Source organism: Chenopodium quinoa, unplaced genomic scaffold (genome assembly GCF_001683475.1).
Source record: "Chenopodium quinoa cultivar QQ74 unplaced genomic scaffold, ASM168347v1, whole genome shotgun sequence".
In the NCBI taxonomy this organism is placed as follows: Eukaryota; Viridiplantae; Streptophyta; class Magnoliopsida; order Caryophyllales; family Amaranthaceae; genus Chenopodium; species Chenopodium quinoa.
The window spans coordinates 1,247,491-1,266,338 of NW_018744137.1; the positions used below are offsets into that span (position 1 = coordinate 1,247,491).

The following is an 18,848-nucleotide window of genomic DNA, read 5'->3' on the forward strand; positions in this document are numbered from 1 at the left end:
CTGTTCTGATTTTAGATGCCTGACAATTAATCATTACAAGAGTACAACACAAATATCACTACTGAAGCATACTATCAGGTAAATTTGATCTGAATTATTGCTCAATATTGTGGAAAACAACCAAGGGAGCATAAAATGAACCAAGAACACTGAAACTTTATATAAAATGCCGATATATATACAAACAAATAGAGCAGGAACTACAAAACAAACAAACATTCAATGTCATCCGAAAAACATGAACAGCAAACCATAGAAACCTTAATCAAAGACTTGAACTGATAGTATATATGGTTATTAAAGGTCAACAACAAATTGCAGAACAAAACCATGTATCCTTTGAATGTAAAAGAAGGGACTAAATACTCACAGACCAGCATAACCACTTCAATTCAAGTCCATGAATTATCAAAGGCGGCCGAGGTGATCGCCTGAGAAAACTCCTGATAATTGATACAACCATCACCATCAGTATCAGCCTCCTTGATCATACCAGTGAGCTCCTCAGCAGTCAAAGCATGGCCGAGCTTCGCCATCGAATGGGCGAGCTCGGCTGCTGTGATCAATCCATTGCCATCTCTATCAAACATCGTGAATAACTGCTTAAGCTGTTCTTCACTGTAAGGGCATTTTGTTGGAATAAGATCAGGGGATACCAGAGAAATAAATTCTGAAAATTCAATCATTCCATTGTTATTCTTATCAGCTGCTTGAATTAGGGTTTCTAGCTGATCTTCGCTGGGTTTCAACCCTAATGATCGCAACAATGATCCTAACTCTAATTGAGTCAATTTTCCATCGTTGTTTCGATCAAATGTTCGAAAAATTTCCCTCAATTCTGCAATTTGTTCGTCGTCTAGCTTCACTCCTTCCTTATCACTGCTCATTTTCTCTCTCCTTCCCTAAGAAAATTACTCAAAATTGATCTATTTTTTTTCAAGAATTCTTGAAATTTCCAATGCGATTGATGAAACCCAGATAATAAAATTCAATACTTTGACCTGGAATTGAGTGAATTCCAAAAAAGCCGGTGATTTGGGGAATTTTCGGATCACAAAAACAGAGCCAGAGAGAGAAAATTAGGGAATTACGGATCTAGAGGCAAAATTTGGGGAAAAAAGAGAAGGTGGCGGATGTTTTTCAGAAATCAAAAATTGGAATTGATTGCAATTCGGTGGTAAGTCAACGACAATTGCTACACTATTAATTGAATTTGATTCTGATGAACCCTAATTTTTCAACTAACAAAATTCCGATTGAATAATGTTAATAATTCTTCTCAATCATTAAGTAGTGTAGTAGATAATGTAAATGGACAAATTTAATTGAATAATTTTGAATATTTGGTTTATTGTTGTGAAAGTATGACAGAGTCAAAAGAGGGATGAATTTTCAAATTAAAAATAAGAGGTTGGTGATTGGTTAATGGAGTGTTTATGTGTCCCGTTAATTACGTTTGAAAAGATCATTTAGATGGGGTTTATTTTTCCAAGCATTAATTGAAAAATAAAAAAAAAAAATGTGAATGCCAACCATTATTGACATTTTAATAGCTTCAACCATTAATAAGTAAGGCTCATTAAGGGTCCCCTAAAAAAAAAACAACTTTAATAAGGGTAGGCTTCACCGGCTCACCGCGTGAGCACTCGATTGGGTTGGATTGTGCTTGTTCGATGTTGGGTCAGATTGTGCTCTTTCCTATTGTAATTGATGACTTGAAGTACGACACAAAAATTAATGGTGTTGTACTGTTATTGTGTGTCGGTCGTAATCCAAAATTCGAAATCACAAACATGCTTCAATTTTAAATGCTACACTTTTCCATGCAATTTTATTATTTTCTTGTGCATTTTACGAGTTGTGTGCTTGTATCGTACTTACGCCTTAAAAAAAAACATGCTTGCCCCACGATAATCAAACTACATTTGGCTATGCTTTTCTTATGCGGTCGATCATCCTAATGCCAAGCCAAGCTTAATAAGGTTGAGATTTTCACTTTTTGTAGCTTTTACGGACAAGTTTGAAAATTGTGGATGTTGTCATTTGGTATTCGGATAATATTCCAAGTTATGTGGTTGGAATCTCTATTTTATTTTCCCCAAACATTAAATTACAAGCTTAAAGATGAAGCGAGTATCAACTTAAATTGTGAGATAACTCAGATAAGTTAAGATAAGAAGGTAAATAAGGCTATTGATTTATCCATTAATGCATATATATATATTTACGAAAAATAGATTAAAGTTAAGTGCACTGATACAAAAAAAAAATACACATCAAAACATGAAGCGAGTAGACCAAAATAAGAAGTTTAGAGTGCTACTTTAAACATATTTGTAGAACTTGAGTTTTAGGACATGAATTCCTATTGTCATTTAGATATGTATAATCTCACTCCTTTTCAAGAGAAATCATAAGCAATGATACGGAGTATAAACTTAATTTGTCTTATATATTGTGTTTGTGTACATTTCACCCTAAATATTTTAACCAATTAAGTAAGATGAAGGGCGGAAAGCCGGGTTCACATGAGTATGATAGATGTTTCATGAGCAATAAATACTATGTAAAAATCAATTAATCAATCACTTTTTTCTCAAAATGGATGTTCCAAAAATTGAGATTAAAACTGTTATTTCAAGCATGAACTATTCAATTGATATGTCCCTCTTTCTCAAAATGGTTGTTTCCAAACACGTTCTTCAAACTTTTTTAGAACCAAAGTCATTGTTTATGCTACCAACAATGTACGCACATTATGAACTTAAATTATTTTTAAAGCCATAATCAAAGTTTAGTGAGACTACCTATAACTCTATTCATATCCATTTACTATAATAGTTTTTTCCTTTGTTTTCATTTTTTCGTAAAAGTTAAAGATGTGTTTTGTTTACCTGATTTTTACTTATCTGAACTTAATTTAATTTATTTTGATTGTAATTTGAAATTAGATAACCCCTTAATTATCATAACTTATTTTTTCTAAACTGAACTTGTTAAATCTGAAATAAGTACAAATAAGGTGAACAAAACAGGCCTTAAGTATGAATCAAAACTCAATCCATGCCATATAATTTAGGAAAAAAATATTATCATCATGTGTCATATTTCCAATTTATGTCAAAATTACAATAACACCAAAAAAAACAGCTTCACACATCAAGTAATATCCTATCATCCTCGTCATAAACCATCCATCAATTGAGACATGATACTCTCCATTTAATTTTTATTTAGAAATTAGAAATTTTAGTAACGAAGTAATGTTTTGAAAATTACATAAAAAATTGTATCTGTAGCCTTTACCAGGAATGTTCATAATGAAAAGGTTGAAATTTTTGGGAATTACGGAATAATTTCATTGTTTTTATTTCTAGTTTGTGTGGTTGTATAACTCAAAAAAATGACTGAAAATAAAGTTTGTGCAATTAAGCAATAAAATTCACCATCATACACCATAAGTCCATAACATATCATATCCTATTATCCTACCATACATTTAAGGTAATAATAATAATTACATTTTACACATTATTCACGTCCACCTATATAACTATTGTACCCAGCTAATGTGATTACGTATTTTTAGCCTAATTATCTAAGATATTAGATATGTAGGTGATTTGAGTATATAATTATGCATATTATACACATATATAAATATATGTTCATGAACTTAATTTTTTGAAGTTCATCAAAAAAACAAAAAACAAAAAAAAATAACATTCATCTCTAATCTTAAACTATATTAGCCAAGAAAAGTATTTAATCAATGGAGTATGGTGAGCTCCAACCCACAAATTCAGCTAGATTATCAAAAAACATACCGCGAATACAAACCCAAACCCGAAAAGACATCCTGGTAAAGTATGCCCTTGTTACACTCCTTGTTTTATTTTTCCTAGTAGTGTTACTAGCATCATTAACAATTATTACAATTGTTGTGATGAAACACAAACACTACTACAAAACCACCCTTATTATTCCATCATTATCAAATAATGATTCTAGTTACTCCCCCGGGTTAAGCCTAGCACCATCGTCGTCCTCATCATCAATGTCGCTCATACGGATATGTGCCATGACACGGTATCCGGACATATGTGTTAACTCTCTAGGAGAGTACATGATAAACACACAATTGGTGGAGGAAAGTAACAACCAAGACGGTGTTGAGGCCGCGATTAGGCATGGTGAGGTGAAGGCTAATGTGGTGGTGCAAGTGTCATTAAATGTTACAATGGAGAGATTAAGAAAAGGATTAGATTACTTAATGATGGAAATTAAGGGTTTAGATGAAATTAAGGAGTCATTTCAATGGTCAGCTCATGATGATTGTGTAGGGTTCATACAAGATACGGTGGACTTGCTCACACGTACTCGTCCCCTCCTAATGAAGACGTTATCATCAACATCTAATTATCAAGATAATAATAAGGTAATTAAATTGAATTATTGTTATAATTAATTGAGTAAGTAATTACGTATTAATGTTTGTATAGTTTTGGTGAAACTGAATTCTCATTTGTGTTGTTTGATTATATAGTTTTAGACTTCTAGTATTACAATTTTTATGGTTAGTAGTTTGTCTTTGTATGATATTAGGGCAATGGTGTAGCTTGGTAAGGGTGCTAGCTAGCATGCTATTGAGATTGATAGTTAATGTCTTTTGTGTACTTGTGTGGAGTTCCGGAGTTAAGTGTTACATCCTGTTAAAGTCTAGAGTGTCAAAATCTTGGCGATAAGTATATATAGTCTAGCCTCTATTAATACTCATCATTATGACTATTATTAAGATTTTCTTTATAATTTCAATTAGAGTAATAGAGTATTATTTCTTCGTGAGGGAATAACAAGGTTTTTTTATTTTTATTTTATTTTTTTATAAATAAAAAAAAAATTAAATTGCTGGCATTGCTACTTTACAAGAATAAATTAAACTATTAACATAAAATCTTCTTCATTCCTTCCAAAAAAAATTATGGCACGTACTGATGAAAATTTTAAAAAAGCCGGTACGGTAAAAAGACTCTTTATGCATGTCCATGGTAACGTTTAAAAAAAAAGTGTACATTAGAGTACATTCATACGGACCACTATGAAGTAGTTTTAAAATTCCAAAAATAAATCTTTTAAATATTGTACTCGTTATATTTTTAAATGGGTGGCCTTCTTTTATTTTTACATTTGTATTTCTAATAGTTCCTTTTGTGACTCTTTTATTTTAGATTCTTAGGGAATATAATCATTCGTGGTTTTTATTAATGTTGAAAAAAAGTTGATCAACAAGTTTAAAGAATAACTATGAGTAACATGTTCATCCATTATTGATGATGAAAAAAACCATATGACAACTCTTAATTTTTGGAACAATGCACATATAACTATATAAGTAAGGAAATAATCGAATCCAATGCTAATTTTTTCTTCACTTTTTTTTTTCATAAATATGAAGTTTTTTCTAATTAGGTATGCCAATAATAGAGTATATTGAATAATTGAGTTATAATTAGCTTGTGATATTTTCTTTTTGGAAATATAAAATAGAGTCAAAGCCATATGGTTGACTTGATGACGTGGATGGCAACTGTATGCTCAAACCAAGACACGTGTACGGAGGGATTTGAGGAAGCAGGTGGAGCAACAAAACATCAGACGGCCCAGATCATTCAAGAGTTGTGGCAAATAATAAGCAACCACTTGGATCTTTCAAGCATGGTAGTAAATTGCGACGTCGTTTCAGGTAGAAAGTTAATGGGCCTTGAGCCCAATAATATGGATCACAAAAATCTTGGTGACCCAAAATGGATATCAAAGAAGCACAAAAAGTTGTTGGGCTCACCACTATCAATCATTCAGCCCAATGTAACAGTTTCTCATCATGGTATTGGGCCTAATGTTACTGTTAGGTCCATTAAAGAGGCCATTGAAATGGCTCCCAAGAACAGTAGTGTTCCATTCATCATACATATCAAGGCAGGAAGGTAATAGGGTACATTTATTTGATTTATTATAAGATGAAATTTGTCAATTTGGTCTGTTGGTCGAGGTAATCTTTTTATATTGTGTTATATTGTGTTTTTCGATGTAGGTATCAAGAGATGAACTTAACCGTGGGAAAATCTAAAACCAATCTATGGTTTATAGGGGCTGGTAAAGGCAAGACGATCATTACGGGTAATAAAAGCGTTAAAATGAGTAATATAACAACTATTAAGACCGCTACTTTTGGTAAATACACTTTATACCCTTATTTTCTTAACATGTAAAATATTTTGTATTGTTTATCTGGATTATAAACTTGAACTTACCCTATGTAGGAGTCACGGGTGCGGGTTTTGTGGCTCGTGGTATAACCTTTGAGAGCACGGCAGGACCACAAAATCACCAAGCTGTAGCACTCTTGGTAAAATCCGAGCACTCGGTGTTTTACGAGTGTGAGATGAAAGGTTATCAAGACACCTTGTACGTACATTCAAATCGCCAATTTTACCGAAACTGTGACATATATGGCACAATAGACTTCATATTTGGTAAGGCACAAGCAGTGTTTCAAAATTGCACCATATACACTCGTAAGCCTATGGAACAGCAAACGAACACGATCATTGCCCATAAACGACCGTGCTCTAACATATGTGCCGGTATATCCATCCACGAATGTCAAATTCGTGCTGCCCCGGACTTGGAACCTGTGAAATCAAACTTCACTACTTACTTGGGACGTCCTTGGAACCAAGGGGCTACTACGGTATATATGCTATCGTACATAGGTGATCATATTGATCCACGAGGGTGGATACCTTGGAATTCAACAACTACACTAGATGATGTATTTTATGGTGAGTTTCAGAACTATGGTCCAGGAGCTAATACTAGTCAGAGGGTGGTATCACCTGGAGTACATGTTAATATGTCAGTTGTTGAGGCAGCGCGATTTACTGTTGATCGATTTGTGGACGGATCATCATGGATTGGGCATACAAGAGTGCCATTTCAAGCAGGATTAGGGTATTAGGAAAGATGGAGCAATCACCAGATTAGTTTAGAATGTGTTTTGGATGTTTTAACTAAGGCAGAATTATTAGTCTATATAAGAAAATATTAATAGTACAATTAATTTTGTACCATCCAATTGTAAATTATTTGGATCCGGATAGCTTCTGAATCATAGCTGCAGAGTTTATGAATACCAATTTGATTCCATATTTACAAACTTTTTCCAAATCTCCTAGCAGAAAAGTGCAGCATTTCTGGAAATGCAAGAAAAAAAAAATAGGATGCAAATAACTGGTAAATATATGCAGACCTTAGTAGCTGAATTAACATATGACAGTACAAATGATACAAAACCTCGCTTTAAAACTGGAGTAGAATAAACATCACAAACTTCACTTGACAATCTATACATCTAAAACTGCCACTAAACCAACCAAAAACATCAAATTACAGTGGGGCATGATGAAACTTCACCAGCTACAAATTTCAGATGAAACGGCGCATTACAAGATCAAACCCTAGTCACTCACTGGTGACCACTGGCTCTTGGGGAACCAGACTCGGATACCTGAGAATAGCCAGCTGCAGTGTTTCTTCCTTTCTCCTCCTCGGCCATCTTCTCCCTTGTTTTCTGACCAACATCCTCGGCAGCCTTGGCAACCCTGCTAAAAGCACCAGTAACCCAAGAAGTCCCTGTCAAAATGTAGCGATTCTTCATAATGGCAGATCCAGCATTACTGACAGTCTGCTCTGCAGCTGTGAATGCAGATTTTGTTTTTTCTGAGACTTGGAATTTCTGGTCAACTTCCTTCATCTTGTCGTTTACCAAGGTTGTGCCCATGGTAAACTTCTCACTCAAGCCAATCTTTTGGTCCAGAGATGCAACTGTAGCGGAAGCAGTAGATGTAAAGCGATGCTTTTCATCGAACCCCCTTGCCTGGTTCAGTGCATCTTTCCCCAAGACAAAGCCCTTGGCAAGCATAGTAGTGACAACATCCTCAGCCTTCTGCACTGGGGACCCAACAGCGCCAGTGTTCTCAGTGGCCTAACAGATTAAAATATTGTCATATCCTCATATTCTACAGCATCGTATAGCACCTGGTTTAAAGCACAATAGATAAATCATACCGTTGGTGGTACTGATGCAGTAGCTGGCGACTTGTAATCTGGCGCAAGAGCTATTGTTACTGATTGGTCAACTATGGTTGCACCCTGAAAAATAAAGTAAAATTTAATCATGAAGACTCCACGAACTATAAGAAAATATACCTCCCCACCCCTCTCCTGTCAACCAAAACAGCAGAAGAAAAGAAGGCAGCAAGAAGGATGGCATAGTAGCACGTATATTCGTATAACCACTTCAATTGTAAGATATCTAGCATAACAGATCTATATTCTCCTCCTCTATCCCAACAGCCCACAAATCACCCCCTCCAAAAAAAAAAAAAAAAAAAAAAAAAAAAAAAAACACTATTAATAGACAGCTCGGGCTTCCCACATAAGTTGTAAGGGAATCAGGGTAGCATTTAGGGTTATAAAGAGCAATCAGTGAGGTTCAAGACCCTACATCTTGTACCAAGGTCAAGACAGGTTTAGAAAATCCCTTACACAATACAAAAACAGCTCAATAAAGAGATTCAAAAGTTAGCTTCTGTATCAGTGAGATCCCAGTGTAGTTCTATTGTATCTCAGTAATTTTTTTTGCTGATTATAAAAGGAAAATTCAGAAACAAAGATAATCCCTTTGTAAACATTAAATTAGGCCCCCACAAATTCAAGCCAAAACCAGGATTTCAACTATACCGACATAAAACTTCATTACCAACTTTCAGATCATAAATCAGCTATATTAAAAAAAATAAAAAATAAAAAATAAAAATAAAAATAAAAATAAAAAAAACCCCATACAGATTACATGGGAGAAGAAAGAACATACCAAATAAAAGATCACAATATAACAAAAGGTCTTTACTCTTAGAAGTGTACTTACAGAAAGAAGAACAGCAGTTTCTGCACCTTGAGCATCCTTAAAAGTGACATATGCAGTTTGAGATCGCTCATTCTCACTGGAGATAAGATAACAGCAAATTTGGAAAGATTAAAATCACATAACTAACAAGTAAAGATACAGTACTACAATACCATACCAAGTAAATGGTCTACTTAATTGATTATTACAGGAAACTTCTAAAATCCTCTTTCTACATTAACAAGATAAGCCACACATAATAACCAACCTTTGCAACTCAATATGTTCAATTTCACCAGAAAATGAGAAAAACTCTTTTATGTCTTGTTCGGATGCTCCGAGGGAGACATTGCACACTTTCACACTTTTTATCTGCAAAAATACAATTTGTTCAGCAGAATGTAATGTCAAATGGGTCACATGATCAGTGTCTCCTATGCCTCTTTGTGTAGAGGACTAGAGGCAAGGGTACAAAAGACTCAGAATATAGCATAATATTATACTCCGTAATAATTATTAAGCATGTAAATTAAGAATTAACTTATTAAATGTGTGAAGAAAAATAGAAGGAAATACACAGCTATCTACATAAGAGCACTATCTTCTGTTAACAAACTAGTCCACCTGGCTCATGCATGTGAGAATAGACAGCTTAGAGGAAATACACAGATATGTACATAGAATGCTCAGAAGTGGTCTGAAAATTAAATGACAAAAGGCAAAAAATAATAGACCCAAGGAAAATTGGCCACATAATTAGTTAAAATGATACAGAGAAGAAAAATGGTACCGAATTAAAGCAACATCATTTACATCCTTATTAGAACATCAAAGTGACACTTTTAATCCTTAACATTGATGAAATTACAAGATGCATGATTCAAGTTCATATGACAAGCAATGCCACACGGGCTTTTAATGACATGCTCGCTAAGCTTAATCTAAAGATGTCAATTTCCTTTTTCGAAATCATATAATCGAGCAACAGCATAACACTAAAGCGGCCAATTCTATACCTCTTAGACTCACCTAGAAACAGCTATTACACCATAACGACATTTAGATTCTTGACATAGAAAATACCAAAACTGAAAGAAATAGACATCAAGTTGCCTCATTTCTATGCCCTTGATGTGATCTGAACTTTACAAGCTAGGCCATCTATTCCCACAACAAGTTAATCTTTTTTTTTTTGGCTATTTTTTTTTTTTTTGGTTATTCTTTTTCCTTATTGCTAAAAAAATACAAAGTAAATCATCACTTAATTCTATACATATATTTTTAACATTACTGCATAATTTTTACAGATTGATGGATTAATTACGAAATGAAATATCTAACAAATCAATACTAGCACTAATTTCTCTAATTACCATTACAAACCCTAAACACCGGAATCAAATCCAACCAAAATAAAATTAATTAAACTCGAACACACAAATCGATATCAATAGGGGAAACACATAAAAATTAATTCAAACGCATAAATTAAGACAAAAATGATAATTAATTATCAGTGAAACAAGAAGAAAACAATGATATAATCAACTAATATCACAACTGAAATTAAATTGAAACGCATAAATTACATAGAAATGCGATCAATCAAAAAGAGAAATAGAGAGAGAAAACGCACCGACATGGAGAGATCGATCGAAGAGAGGAGAGAGAAAATGAAGAAGAAATTGATTGACTTTGATTGAATTAGGTTTTTGGTTGAATAAGAAGGGATGAGAAATATGAGACAAGATTATTTGGAGGGAGAGTTTTTTTTTGGCGACGGTGGTGACTGGTGAGGAGGTTAAGTTAACGTTGTTGTCACGTATATTTATCACTTTCACGCTTTTCGTCCCTTTTTAATTAAAAACTGCTTATATTAAGCATTTGTATTAGGGGAGTTGCTAATTGAGGCTCGTCTATATTATTGTCCTTTACGACTTTTTTACACAAACCCAAATTTGGTGTTTCTTCCCTAAAGAAAATAAAATAAAGGTATTTCTGTAATTCATTTATTTTGTTGCATACACTCAAAAAATATTTTAAACAATAAAAATCAAATAGGAATTCCTACAAAAAGGAGTAAAATTTTAAGCAAATATAGGATATGTTATCTAGAATATTCAATGCAATCGAAATAGGAAATACTATAGCTCCAATCAGTTCAGTTCAATTCGGCTCCAATCAGTTCAATTTAGTTTAATTCAGCTCAGTTTAGTAAATGTGAACAAACCCTATTTTCATAATTTTGTATTTATATTGCCCTTTTCTATAACTTGAAAGTGGTAGACTACGTGAAAGGTTGGAAAATGGAGAATGTATTTGTCACACCAAGCAACATTTTCAAATTGTTCAGTTGAGATAACAAACTACGCTAGACTAATTCAATTCTTTTGGTAAAAATAGATTAAGCAGTTCCTCTCTGTTTAAGTGATCAATCCATTTTCTTTTAAATTACCTATATACCAACCATATTGATTGGGAAAACTTAATGGAAAAAATAGATTAAAAATATCATAAAATCAATTTTAATCGGAAAATAGATCTCTAAGTGGATCCCTATTCAAGTGATAAACCACGGATAAGGCGTAACACAATCCACCATTTCGGTCATGTCTATTCATTTTCTGTTCATAGTTGACCCACAATTTTTTTTTGCACGTTCAAGCTGAGTTGCAGTCGTGTGTTTTTTTAATCACGAATCTATATCTATATCTATCTATACTTAGTATTTAAAAACACAAACCATTATCCTTATCAATATCCGACTGCCGACTCCGATCCCACCCTACTCCGATATTTATTTATTTATTTTTTGTTATTCAATATACTTTGAGAAATTGGACTATTTGGGCCTTTACAACCCACACCCAATGCCACCATGACCCACACCAAAATCCACGACCTGTCAGAGACGGAGTCGGATAATCTGTCAAAGTCGGACATTTGCCGGAGTCGGTTTTTTTTAGGATCCGACTCCGACCCTCCTTCGACTCGGAGTCGGATTCTTTTAGAAGAGTCAAACTCGGATTACTTTTTTTTTCGGACTCGGAGCGGAATTTTTTTTACCTCAGATCGGGGCGAAATAGGGTCGGATCTGAACTGGATTGCCATCCCTATCGATAAGTAGTTTAGATCCGTAATTTGGCGGGTGGATGGGGGTTTCGTTGACAAAATAACACAAGGCCACAAAGGGGTCAAGGGTGCAAGTGTAACATGGTCCCCGTCCCCTTGATACAAACCAGCCACAAATTTGAGTATTTGACAGAAAGAAAAACACAATCAAACCTGATTCATTTCTTGGTACGACCAACAGCGAAGTTGCGGCAACTTCCTAATTTGTCTCCACCCTATTCGCAAACAAACACACTTCTCCATCACTTCATCGTCAACCCCTAATCATTCCAACCCTAATGATCGCAACAATGATCCTAACTCTAATTGAGTCAATTTTCCATCGTTGTTTCGATCAAATGTTCGAAAAATTTCCCTCAATTCTGCAATTTGTTCGTCGTCTAGCTTCACTCCTTCCTTATCACTGCTCATTTTCTCTCTCCTTCCCTAAGAAAATTACTCAAAATTGATCTATTTTTTTTCAAGAATTCTTGAAATTTCCAATGCGATTGATGAAACCCAGATAATAAAATTCAATACTTTGACCTGGAATTGAGTGAATTCCAAAAAAGCCGGTGATTTGGGGAATTTTCGGATCACAAAAACAGAGCCAGAGAGAGAAAATTAGGGAATTACGGATCTAGAGGCAAAATTTGGGGAAAAAAGAGAAGGTGGCGGATGTTTTTCAGAAATCAAAAATTGGAATTGATTGCAATTCGGTGGTAAGTCAACGACAATTGCTACACTATTAATTGAATTTGATTCTGATGAACCCTAATTTTTCAACTAACAAAATTCCGATTGAATAATGTTAATAATTCTTCTCAATCATTAAGTAGTGTAGTAGATAATGTAAATGGACAAATTTAATTGAATAATTTTGAATATTTGGTTTATTGTTGTGAAAGTATGACAGAGTCAAAAGAGGGATGAATTTTCAAATTAAAAATAAGAGGTTGGTGATTGGTTAATGGAGTGTTTATGTGTCCCGTTAATTACGTTTGAAAAGATCATTTAGATGGGGTTTATTTTTCCAAGCATTAATTGAAAAATAAAAAAAAAATATGTGAATGCCAACCATTATTGACATTTTAATAGCTTCAACCATTAATAAGTAAGGCTCATTAAGGGTCCCTAAAAAAAAAACAACTTTAATAAGGGTAGGCTTCACCGGCTCACCGCGTGAGCACTCGATTGGGTTGGATTGTGCTTGTTCGATGTTGGGTCAGATTGTGCTCTTTCCTATTGTAATTGATGACTTGAAGTACGACACAAAAATTAATGGTGTTGTACTGTTATTGTGTGTCGGTCGTAATCCAAAATTCGAAATCACAAACATGCTTCAATTTTAAATGCTACACTTTTCCATGCAATTTTATTATTTTCTTGTGCATTTTACGAGTTGTGTGCTTGTATCGTACTTACGCCTTAAAAAAAAACATGCTTGCCCCACGATAATCAAACTACATTTGGCTATGCTTTTCTTATGCGGTCGATCATCCTAATGCCAAGCCAAGCTTAATAAGGTTGAGATTTTCACTTTTTGTAGCTTTTACGGACAAGTTTGAAAATTGTGGATGTTGTCATTTGGTATTCGGATAATATTCCAAGTTATGTGGTTGGAATCTCTATTTTATTTTCCCCAAACATTAAATTACAAGCTTAAAGATGAAGCGAGTATCAACTTAAATTGTGAGATAACTCAGATAAGTTAAGATAAGAAGGTAAATAAGGCTATTGATTTATCCATTAATGCATATATATATATTTACGAAAAATAGATTAAAGTTAAGTGCACTGATACAAAAAAAAAATACACATCAAAACATGAAGCGAGTAGACCAAAATAAGAAGTTTAGAGTGCTACTTTAAACATATTTGTAGAACTTGAGTTTTAGGACATGAATTCCTATTGTCATTTAGATATGTATAATCTCACTCCTTTTCAAGAGAAATCATAAGCAATGATACGGAGTATAAACTTAATTTGTCTTATATATTGTGTTTGTGTACATTTCACCCTAAATATTTTAACCAATTAAGTAAGATGAAGGGCGGAAAGCCGGGTTCACATGAGTATGATAGATGTTTCATGAGCAATAAATACTATGTAAAAATCAATTAATCAATCACTTTTTTCTCAAAATGGATGTTCCAAAAATTGAGATTAAAACTGTTATTTCAAGCATGAACTATTCAATTGATATGTCCCTCTTTCTCAAAATGGTTGTTTCCAAACACGTTCTTCAAACTTTTTTAGAACCAAAGTCATTGTTTATGCTACCAACAATGTACGCACATTATGAACTTAAATTATTTTTAAAGCCATAATCAAAGTTTAGTGAGACTACCTATAACTCTATTCATATCCATTTACTATAATAGTTTTTTCCTTTGTTTTCATTTTTTCGTAAAAGTTAAAGATGTGTTTTGTTTACCTGATTTTTACTTATCTGAACTTAATTTAATTTATTTTGATTGTAATTTGAAATTAGATAACCCCTTAATTATCATAACTTATTTTTTCTAAACTGAACTTGTTAAATCTGAAATAAGTACAAATAAGGTGAACAAAACAGGCCTTAAGTATGAATCAAAACTCAATCCATGCCATATAATTTAGGAAAAAAATATTATCATCATGTGTCATATTTCCAATTTATGTCAAAATTACAATAACACCAAAAAAACAGCTTCACACATCAAGTAATATCCTATCATCCTCGTCATAAACCATCCATCAATTGAGACATGATACTCTCCATTTAATTTTTATTTAGAAATTAGAAATTTTAGTAACGAAGTAATGTTTTGAAAATTACATAAAAAAATTGTATCTGTAGCCTTTACCAGGAATGTTCATAATGAAAAGGTTGAAATTTTTGGGAATTACGGAATAATTTCATTGTTTTTATTTCTAGTTTGTGTGGTTGTATAACTCAAAAAAATGACTGAAAATAAAGTTTGTGCAATTAAGCAATAAAATTCACCATCATACACCATAAGTCCATAACATATCATATCCTATTATCCTACCATACATTTAAGGTAATAATAATAATTACATTTTACACATTATTCACGTCCACCTATATAACTATTGTACCCAGCTAATGTGATTACGTATTTTTAGCCTAATTATCTAAGATATTAGATATGTAGGTGATTTGAGTATATAATTATGCATATTATACACATATATAAATATATGTTCATGAACTTAATTTTTTGAAGTTCATCAAAAAAACAAAAAACAAAAAAAAATAACATTCATCTCTAATCTTAAACTATATTAGCCAAGAAAAGTATTTAATCAATGGAGTATGGTGAGCTCCAACCCACAAATTCAGCTAGATTATCAAAAAACATACCGCGAATACAAACCCAAACCCGAAAAGACATCCTGGTAAAGTATGCCCTTGTTACACTCCTTGTTTTATTTTTCCTAGTAGTGTTACTAGCATCATTAACAATTATTACAATTGTTGTGATGAAACACAAACACTACTACAAAACCACCCTTATTATTCCATCATTATCAAATAATGATTCTAGTTACTCCCCCGGGTTAAGCCTAGCACCATCGTCGTCCTCATCATCAATGTCGCTCATACGGATATGTGCCATGACACGGTATCCGGACATATGTGTTAACTCTCTAGGAGAGTACATGATAAACACACAATTGGTGGAGGAAAGTAACAACCAAGACGGTGTTGAGGCCGCGATTAGGCATGGTGAGGTGAAGGCTAATGTGGTGGTGCAAGTGTCATTAAATGTTACAATGGAGAGATTAAGAAAAGGATTAGATTACTTAATGATGGAAATTAAGGGTTTAGATGAAATTAAGGAGTCATTTCAATGGTCAGCTCATGATGATTGTGTAGGGTTCATACAAGATACGGTGGACTTGCTCACACGTACTCGTCCCCTCCTAATGAAGACGTTATCATCAACATCTAATTATCAAGATAATAATAAGGTAATTAAATTGAATTATTGTTATAATTAATTGAGTAAGTAATTACGTATTAATGTTTGTATAGTTTTGGTGAAACTGAATTCTCATTTGTGTTGTTTGATTATATAGTTTTAGACTTCTAGTATTACAATTTTTATGGTTAGTAGTTTGTCTTTGTATGATATTAGGGCAATGGTGTAGCTTGGTAAGGGTGCTAGCTAGCATGCTATTGAGATTGATAGTTAATGTCTTTTGTGTACTTGTGTGGAGTTCCGGAGTTAAGTGTTACATCCTGTTAAAGTCTAGAGTGTCAAAATCTTGGCGATAAGTATATATAGTCTAGCCTCTATTAATACTCATCATTATGACTATTATTAAGATTTTCTTTATAATTTCAATTAGAGTAATAGAGTATTATTTCTTCGTGAGGGAATAACAAGGTTTTTTTATTTTTATTTTATTTTTTTATAAATAAAAAAAAAAATTAAATTGCTGGCATTGCTACTTTACAAGAATAAATTAAACTATTAACATAAAAATCTTCTTCATTCCTTCCAAAAAAAATTATGGCACGTACTGATGAAAATTTTAAAAAAGCCGGTACGGTAAAAAGACTCTTTATGCATGTCCATGGTAACGTTTAAAAAAAAAGTGTACATTAGAGTACATTCATACGGACCACTATGAAGTAGTTTTAAAATTCCAAAAATAAATCTTTTAAATATTGTACTCGTTATATTTTTAAATGGGTGGCCTTCTTTTATTTTTACATTTGTATTTCTAATAGTTCCTTTTGTGACTCTTTTATTTTAGATTCTTAGGGAATATAATCATTCGTGGTTTTATTAATGTTGAAAAAAAGTTGATCAACAAGTTTAAAGAATAACTATGAGTAACATGTTCATCCATTATTGATGATGAAAAAAACCATATGACAACTCTTAATTTTTGGAACAATGCACATATAACTATATAAGTAAGGAAATAATCGAATCCAATGCTAATTTTTTCTTCACTTTTTTTTTCATAAATATGAAGTTTTTCTAATTAGGTATGCCAATAATAGAGTATATTGAATAATTGAGTTATAATTAGCTTGTGATATTTTCTTTTTGGAAATATAAAATAGAGTCAAAGCCATATGGTTGACTTGATGACGTGGATGGCAACTGTATGCTCAAACCAAGACACGTGTACGGAGGGATTTGAGGAAGCAGGTGGAGCAACAAAACATCAGACGGCCCAGATCATTCAAGAGTTGTGGCAAATAATAAGCAACCACTTGGATCTTTCAAGCATGGTAGTAAATTGCGACGTCGTTTCAGGTAGAAAGTTAATGGGCCTTGAGCCCAATAATATGGATCACAAAAATCTTGGTGACCCAAAATGGATATCAAAGAAGCACAAAAAGTTGTTGGGCTCACCACTATCAATCATTCAGCCCAATGTAACAGTTTCTCATCATGGTATTGGGCCTAATGTTACTGTTAGGTCCATTAAAGAGGCCATTGAAATGGCTCCCAAGAACAGTAGTGTTCCATTCATCATACATATCAAGGCAGGAAGGTAATAGGGTACATTTATTTGATTTATTATAAGATGAAATTTGTCAATTTGGTCTGTTGGTCGAGGTAATCTTTTTATATTGTGTTATATTGTGTTTTTCGATGTAGGTATCAAGAGATGAACTTAACCGTGGGAAAATCTAAAACCAATCTATGGTTTATAGGGGCTGGTAAAGGCAAGACGATCATTACGGGTAATAAAAGCGTTAAAATGAGTAATATAACAACTATTAAGACCGCTACTTTTGGTAAATACACTTTATACCCTTATTTTCTTAACATGTAAAATATTTTGTATTGTTTATCTGGATTATAAACTTGAACTTACCCTATGTAGGAGTCACGGGTGCGGGTTTTGTGGCTCGTGGTATAACCTTTGAGAGCACGCAGGACCACAAAATCACCAAGCTGTAGCACTCTTGGTAAAATCCGAGCACTCGGTGTTTTACGAGTGTGAGATGAAAGGTTATCAAGACACCTTGTACGTACATTCAAATCGCCAATTTTACCGAAACTGTGACATATATGGCACAATAGACTTCATATTTGGTAAGGCACAAGCAGTGTTTCAAAATTGCACCATATACACTCGTAAGCCTATGGAACAGCAAACGAACACGATCATTGCCCATAAACGACCGTGCTCTAACATATGTGCCGGTATATCCATCCACGAATGTCAAATTCGTGCTGCCCCGGACTTGGAACCTGTGAAATCAAACTTCACTACTTACTTGGGACGTCCTTGGAACCAAGGGGCTACTACGGTATATATGCTATCGTACATAGGTGATCATATTGATCCACGAGGGTGGATACCTTGGAATTCAACAACTACACTAGATGATGTATTTTATGGTGAGTTTCAGAACTATGGTCCAGGAGCTAATACTAGTCAGAGGGTGGTATCACCTGGAGTACATGTTAATATGTCAGTTGTTGAGGCAGCGCGATTTACTGTTGATCGATTTGTGGACGGATCATCATGGATTGGGCATACAAGAGTGCCATTTCAAGCAGGATTAGGGTATTAGGAAAGATGGAGCAATCACCAGATTAGTTTAGAATGTGTTTTGGATGTTTTTAACTAAGGCAGAATTATTAGTCTATATAAGAAAATATTAATAGTACAATTAATTTTGTACCATCCAATTGTAAATTATTTGGATCCGGATAGCTTCTGAATCATAGCTGCAGAGTTTATGAATACCAATTTGATTCCATATTTACAAACTTTTTCCAA

At 33.5% G+C, this 18,848-nt stretch overlaps 3 protein-coding genes and 1 pseudogene across 4 annotated transcripts; 2 read left to right on the plus strand and 2 right to left on the minus strand.

Annotated features, from left to right (window-relative positions):
* Window positions 1-131: 131 nt before the first annotated feature.
* Window positions 132-13,152, minus strand: LOC110693025 (probable calcium-binding protein CML18). Of its 2 annotated transcripts, XM_021870138.1 has the most exons (2): window positions 12,375-13,152; window positions 132-750 (listed from the first exon to the last, which is right to left on the minus strand). In XM_021870138.1, the coding sequence occupies exons 1-2, from the start codon at window positions 12,509-12,511 to the stop codon at window positions 393-395; spliced, it is 495 nt and encodes a 164-aa protein (XP_021725830.1). In that variant the 5' UTR covers window positions 12,512-13,152; the 3' UTR covers window positions 132-392. The 2 variants fall into 2 exon arrangements, with proteins under 2 accessions (XP_021725830.1, XP_021725829.1); XM_021870137.1 differs by lacking the exon at window positions 12,375-13,152 and having other exon boundaries at window positions 132-1,500.
* Window positions 3,405-7,141, plus strand: LOC110693020 (probable pectinesterase/pectinesterase inhibitor 61). Its single transcript, XM_021870133.1, has 4 exons — window positions 3,405-4,438; window positions 5,548-5,984; window positions 6,092-6,231; window positions 6,321-7,141. Exons 1-4 carry the CDS (start codon window positions 3,773-3,775, stop codon window positions 7,016-7,018), a joined length of 1,941 nt encoding a protein of 646 aa, XP_021725825.1. The 5' UTR covers window positions 3,405-3,772; the 3' UTR covers window positions 7,019-7,141.
* LOC110693022 (binding partner of ACD11 1-like) lies at window positions 7,288-10,752 on the minus strand. The gene is made up of 5 exons (XM_021870135.1): window positions 10,605-10,752; window positions 9,237-9,340; window positions 8,990-9,065; window positions 8,128-8,211; window positions 7,288-8,044 (listed from the first exon to the last, which is right to left on the minus strand). The coding sequence occupies exons 1-5, from the start codon at window positions 10,608-10,610 to the stop codon at window positions 7,526-7,528; spliced, it is 789 nt and encodes a 262-aa protein (XP_021725827.1). The 5' UTR covers window positions 10,611-10,752; the 3' UTR covers window positions 7,288-7,525.
* Window positions 13,153-15,002: 1,850 nt separating the features above from the next.
* On the plus strand, window positions 15,003-18,666 carry LOC110693127 (annotated as a pseudogene).
* The last annotated feature ends 182 nt before the right edge of the window (window positions 18,667-18,848 follow it).

Excerpts from the sequence above, each read along its gene's own strand:
- LOC110693022 (XM_021870135.1), bottom strand. Across the intron at positions 9,066-9,236 it reads GAACATATTGAGTTGCAAAG|TGAGAATGAGCGATCTCAAA; the intron begins GTTGGTTATTAT and ends TCTTATCTCCAG. Across the intron at positions 8,212-8,989 it reads AAACTGCTGTTCTTCTTTCT|GGTGCAACCATAGTTGACCA; the intron begins GTAAGTACACTT and ends TTTATTTTTCAG.
- LOC110693020 (XM_021870133.1), top strand. The coding sequence starts at position 3,773 with ATGGAGTATGGTGAGCTCCAACCCACAAATTCAGCTAGATTATCAAAA. Across the intron at positions 4,439-5,547 it reads ATTATCAAGATAATAATAAG|AGTCAAAGCCATATGGTTGA; the intron begins GTAATTAAATTG and ends AATATAAAATAG. Across the intron at positions 5,985-6,091 it reads ATACATATCAAGGCAGGAAG|GTATCAAGAGATGAACTTAA; the intron begins GTAATAGGGTAC and ends TTTTCGATGTAG.
- LOC110693025 (XM_021870138.1), bottom strand. The coding sequence starts at position 12,511 with ATGAGCAGTGATAAGGAAGGAGTGAAGCTAGACGACGAACAAATTGCA. Across the intron at positions 751-12,374 it reads TCATTGTTGCGATCATTAGG|GTTGAAACCCAGCGAAGATC; the intron begins GTTGGAATGATT and ends GCGATCATTAGG.